General features: G+C 38.3%; 1 protein-coding gene across 2 annotated transcripts; it reads left to right on the top strand.

Annotated features, from left to right (window-relative positions):
* Positions 1-652: 652 nt before the first annotated feature.
* Positions 653-4117, top strand: LOC118360787 (ORM1-like protein 2). Of its 2 annotated transcripts, none has more exons than XM_035740205.2 (4): positions 653-731; positions 1768-1941; positions 2121-2272; positions 2431-4117. In XM_035740205.2, the coding sequence occupies exons 2-4, from the start codon at positions 1768-1770 to the stop codon at positions 2564-2566; spliced, it is 462 nt and encodes a 153-aa protein (XP_035596098.1). In that variant the 5' UTR covers positions 653-731; the 3' UTR covers positions 2567-4117. The 2 variants fall into 2 exon arrangements, with proteins under 2 accessions (XP_035596098.1, XP_035596097.1); XM_035740204.2 differs by lacking the exon at positions 653-731 and adding an exon at positions 732-840.
* The last annotated feature ends 1883 nt before the right edge of the window (positions 4118-6000 follow it).

Raw genomic sequence — 6000 nt, 5'->3', positions numbered from 1 at the left:
CGAAGTAAACGGCATCCCTCCTGCGTCTGTCAGGGAGAGGGGGAGCAGGACCTCTTTTGTCAGGGTTTCTCCAGAAGTAGACTTTACCATCGGCATTGTCTTTTTTGTCTTGGTTGAAATTCTTGATTTTAAATTACTTTATTTCTGTAGACAACTTGTCCTGGAGCGCTTGGTTAGTTTTCATCAGTTCATTGAATATGCCATCATCATTAACAGCTGTTTGTAGAGCTGTGCGTTTGTCTTTAATCGTGTTATCCATTTCAATAAAATCCTTCTTCAACTGATCAACAACTAATGTCATTAAATCAATAGAGCATTTGTTCAGGATGGCACACCAACGCTCACAGAAATCATCTGTGCGCTGTCCCAATTATGGTTCTTTTTGCCACCGGTTTCACATTTTACACTCAGAACTACACTTTTAATAGCCTATATTTGTTTAAATAGATGGACTATGAAATGTTTGGTAGGGCAACAGAGGACAAGGGGGATTGTTTTATTTTAAAATATTATCAACAACCACCATTTGAATACAATTATTTTGTATTTTCTTTTTCCCTTTTAACATTGGGTAAAAATATGTTTAATGTATATTTGGATTTTCTGTCCACTCATAATAACGTTATTATAACGGAAGATTTATGATAAATGACGTGGAACCATTAAAGCTAATCCAAAACGAACAGGGGCGGGGTTGAACATGTTTAGGGATTTCCTGGTTACAACATAAGGTGAGTTTCTAACTAGCTAGGTGAGTTTCTAGCTACATTGTCAGGAAAGTTTGATATAAAATGCTAAATGTAATGGATTAGCACACGAGTTGACAGAATCTAACGCACTGTAAGTAGATTTTGCAGATGCATCTACGTTTTCACGGCGCAAACAGCTGTTGTTATTTAGTTAGCTAGCTAGTAACGTTAGCTAGTTTAGCCAGTTAATCGACTGTAGTGTTTCCAGTAGTTAAACTTGGCTATATCGTAAAGATCCATGAAAACAATAATGAGCTTTTTGGTCTTAATTGAAGGTTAGGGTTTGGCATAATGTTAGCAGTGTGGTTAAGGTTAAGAATCATATTTTAAGAAGATCAGATGAAGAAATAGGCTGGGTTTATGACTTTGTGGCTGTGGTAACTAGTGACGACCCGAGTGTAGTGGCCAAATCAGCCCTAAAGTTGCTTGAGCTACTCAGTCAGATGAGTTAAAGCTAGACCCACTTGCTATATATTCACAACAAGGTATTAGCTAACGTTAGTTTTAGACTTCTCTTAATTAGTCTGTGAGGGAAGAATTATGGCTGTGGGGATCAGTGGCAAAATTTCGGGAATTCTCAGTTTCCCAAATCCACTTGGAATTGGATTGGAATTGGAAAAGATTTACAATATGTTAATAGCTAGCTACCTACAATAATAGTATGCAATCAAATATGGTCACTCACCTGGCATAGTGGCTTACTGGGAATGAGAACTAGGCTAGATTTCTACTTCCCCTTGACATCAACTTTCTGTATCTGACATAGCCTACCTCATCTTCTCTTGTTGTGATCTGTGAAATGAGTAGTTGAGGGAACTCTGTGAAATATGCAAATTATGTACTCATTCTACTTTTATTTTGTCAAATTTTAGGATAATTTAATTATAGAGGGACAAGCCATAGGCCTAGCCATAGGCCTAGTTCCTTTAGATTCCTTTCCTCTGTTAAGCATCAATGTTTTCTGTATCAAGCTTCAATGTCCAATGCTCATCATGTGTAATCCTCCCGTTCCCTCAAGATGAATGTGGGTGTGGCTCACAGTGAGGTAAACCCCAACACGAGGGTGATGAACAGCAGAGGGATCTGGCTGGCCTACCTGTTGTTGGTCACCGTGCTGCACGTCGTCCTGTTGAGCATCCCTGTCCTCACGGTGCCTCTTGTCTGGACCCTCACAAATGTCATCCATAATCTGGTCAGCCCAAGTATTTATAGTTTGTTTATCATTTTTCCAATCAAATGTTCTCATTTAAATACATTTCTATTTAAACTACATCGTGAAAAATGAGGGCTTGTATTATGACATTGTAATGACTAATGAGTGTGTCTGTTGATCTAATAGAGGTGTGTTTATGTGTGATCTGCCCACCACAGGTGATGTACTTATTTCTGCACACGGTAAAGGGCACTCCTTTTGAGACACCGGACCAGGGCAAAGCTCGCCTACTCACACACTGGGAACAGATGGACTACGGCATTCAGTTTACATCCTCACGCAAATTCCTCACCATCTCTCCCATTGTGCTGTAAGACTGAAAATCTGTATATACTAGATTTTGTTATGTTAAGTTTTCCTTATGGCTTGCAATGATACATTAATGTGGAAGAGTAACTATTGAATTATTGCATCCTTGTTTGTTATCAGCATTGAATAATAACCCTAAACTAGCTGTTAATTCTTCAGGTATATTCTTGCCAGTTTCTACACCAAGTACGATGCCACACATTTCCTGGTCAATACAGGCTCTCTCCTCAGCGTCCTCCTTCCAAAGCTGCCCCTGTTCCATGGAGTACGAATATTTGGGATCAATAGGTATTGACTAACACAGGTGGATAATATCAGAGTTATATTCTATTTATGTGTACTTTACTTGTGAGGTCCAGAGGCGGAAGTGAATAAGAAATGTTTGGTAACTTTATGAGCTGTTTGAAGGGCATTGTTGTTTTTATTGCACAGTTCATTTTCGCTCTGTGACTAAAAACAAAGAACCAAAATGCACTGAACGCCAAGCTATATGATTAAGAGTTACTGAGTGCCTCTGCTTTATTTCATTTAATTTATTTTCGTGATGTATGTGTGCAATGTGCTTGTATCCTCAAACCATTACCATTACTTTCTCTCATTACTTTCTCTTTTTGTCAGATGACATGTATTTGACGTTGTTTTCTAGAAAGAGCTATATTGTGAACGTCATCACCTTCAAACCTAAGTCTTTATAGGATGACTTGTATATGTCCACACATTGGAATGTGTGATTACATAGTTTAGGATAGTGGCATCCATATAAATATAATGTTGGATGCCATACAAATTGAATGTTGCCAGTCTTTGCAGTGCCTTAAATGTTTCACTTGGCTGATACATTTTTTCCATTTAGTTTGGTAACAATCAATCCATGTGATGACTCTTATTGGAGGTCAATTTCCATGTGAGCATTCTCAATAAATTATAGTGTCTAATAATAAACTTTCAATATCAGGATTGATTTGTCAGTGTAAATCTAAATACTTTGTCTTTGTATGGAAATTTGGGGTACATCCCGGGGCATACATCATTGTCATTTTGTGTACAAACACAAGTGCAGCAAATTAATAGATACACCCAAGACAAAGAAAATTGTTGCATTGATTGTTCTCATCTAATTCCATAATGCTCCAAGTGTGAAACCTAAGGGGAGTGTTCAGCAGTGAGTGACAACAGCAGCACAGGAGTAAAGTGACGTTGCAGGGGACTGAGGGGTCGGACCATCATGTAAATTCTCAGATTACCTGTGTAGGCGTGGCTGTGAGGATTCTGGGAAACTCCACACACTTTATATGAGGCCTGTGTGGAGGGATATACCAATTCCTATGATGTGCTGATAGACTGGAGGGATGCCCCCCGGGAATAAACCTGGTAACATTGAAGGCTGTCAAGGTAGAAATTGGAGTTAGACAAAGCGGGGATGTTTGTCCCAAAATACCAGAGGATACCCAATGATGACCCTAGTATCAGCCTGATACCAAGTAGCCATACCTCCTGGATACCATATACAGGGGTGTAAAGTACTTAAGTAGTACTTTAAAGTATTTTTTGTAGTTTTTGGGGGTATCTTTACTGTTTATATTTTGACTACTTTTACTCCACTACATTCCTAAAGAAAATATGTACTTTTGCCACCCACACATTTTCCCTGAAACCCAAAAGTACTCATTACATTTCGAATGTTCAGACAGGACAGCAATATCGTCCAATTTACACACCTATCAATATAATGCGTTGTCATCCCTACTTCCTCTGATCTGGCAGACTTAACACAAATACTGTGTTTGTAAATGATGTCTGAGTGTTGGAGTGTCCCTGTCTGTAAAAAATAAAAAATAACATTTGGGCTGTCTGGTTGCATTTACTTTTTACTTTTGTTCAAGTATGACAATTGAGTACTTTTTCCACCACTGTACTTAAGTATGTTTAAAATGAGATACTTTGACCTTTACTCAAGTATTTTTTTACTGGGTGACACTTTTTGAGTCATTTTACATTTACATTTAAGTCATTTAGCAGACGCTCTTATCCAGAGCGACTTACAAATTTTCTATTAAGGTATTTTTACTTCTACTCAAGTATGACAATTGAGTACTTTTTCCACCACTGACCAGATACATGTAGATATCTCCATTTACAACCATATTACCTGAAGATTAGCCAATAATTTACCCTAAAACCAGCTAATAGAGCAATAGGTACTCGAAAATGGTTCTACTTCCATTTTTTTTTATTTTACAACCATTGATTTGATGCATGCCTTTGAACTACTACATGCAAAAAAATCACCAAGCCGGTATTGACTATGGATATAAATAGCATTGTTAGATACAGTTTTCCATCATTATTGACAGAATTTCTGAGTATAGGTTTTTGTCTGAAGTATCCTAGAAGTTTCAAATAAAGCTGCATGTTCCTGGATGTTCCTCTACGGTTTCTATGAAACCACAACTCCTTATAAAACTAGAGATATTTTCCCCAAATTATAAAATATAAAATATTCAGTTTGGACATCATTTTCAGAAATCTGTGCACTTACTCATCAGTAAAACTTGGTGGATTTCATGTAACTGTCCTAGAGTAGCTTGAGAACCACTCAAATAAAAATAGGTGGGTAAAGATAAGTCTATTGTGCAAGTAATCAAACCAGAAAACTGAAGTACACGGTATATACAGTGCCTTGCGAAAGTATTCGGCCCCCTTGAACTTTGCGACCTTTTGCCACATTTCAGGCTTCAAACATAAAGATAAAACTGTATTTTTTTGAAGAATCAACAACAAGTGGAACACAATCATGAAGTGGAACGACATTTATTGGATATTTCAAACTTTTTTAGCAAATCAAAAACTGAAAAATTGGGCGAGAAAAATTATTCAGCCCCCTTAAGTTAATACTTTGTAGCGCCACATTTTGCTGCGATTACAGCTGTAAGTCGCTTGGGGTATGTCTCTATCAGTTTTGCACATCGAGAGACCGAAATGTTTTCCCATTCCTCCTTGCAAAACAGCTCGAGCTCAGTGAGGTTGGATGGAGAGCAGTTGTGAACAGCAGTTTTCAATTCTTTCCACAGATTCTCGATTGGATTCAGGTCTGGACTTTGACTTGGCCATTCTAACACTTGGATATGTTTATTTTTGAACCATTCCATTGTAGACTTTGCTTTATGTTTTGGATCATTGTCTTGTTGGAAGTCAAATCTCCATCCCAGTCTCAGGTCTTTTGCAGACTCCATCAGGTTTTCTTCCAGAATGGTCCTGTATTTGGCTCCATCCATCTTCCCATCAATTTTAACCATCTTCCCTGTCCCTGCTGAAGAAAAGCAGGCCCAAACCATGATGCTGCCACCACCATGTTTGACAGTGGGGATGATGTGTTCAGGGTGATGAGCTGTGTTGCTTTTACGCCAAACATAATGTTTTGCATTGTTGCCAAAAAGTTCAAATTTGGTTTCATCTGACCAGAGCATCTTCTTCCACATGTTTGGTGTGTCTCCCAGGTGGCTTGTGGCAAACTTTAAACAACACTTTTTATGGATATCTTTAAGAAATGGCTTTCTTCTTGCCACTCTTCCATAAAGGCCAGATTTGTGCAATATACGACTGATTGTTGTCCTATGGACAGAGTCTCCCACCTCAGCTGTAGATCTCTGCAGTTCATCCAGAATGATCATGGGCCTCTTGGCTGCATCTCTGATCAGTCTTCTCCTTGTATGAGCTGAAAGTTTAGAG

The sequence above is a fragment of the Oncorhynchus keta genome, chromosome 28 (genome assembly GCF_023373465.1).
Source record: "Oncorhynchus keta strain PuntledgeMale-10-30-2019 chromosome 28, Oket_V2, whole genome shotgun sequence".
NCBI lineage: Eukaryota > Metazoa > Chordata > Actinopteri > Salmoniformes > Salmonidae > Oncorhynchus > Oncorhynchus keta.
The sequence above is the reverse complement of the archived record's forward strand: the minus strand, read 5'-3'. Positions and strand labels throughout refer to the sequence as shown.

Excerpts from the sequence above, each read along its gene's own strand:
- LOC118360787 (XM_035740205.2), top strand. The coding sequence starts at position 1,768 with ATGAATGTGGGTGTGGCTCACAGTGAGGTAAACCCCAACACGAGGGTG. Across the intron at positions 1,942-2,120 it reads CAAATGTCATCCATAATCTG|GTGATGTACTTATTTCTGCA; the intron begins GTCAGCCCAAGT and ends TGCCCACCACAG. Across the intron at positions 2,273-2,430 it reads ACCATCTCTCCCATTGTGCT|GTATATTCTTGCCAGTTTCT; the intron begins GTAAGACTGAAA and ends TTAATTCTTCAG.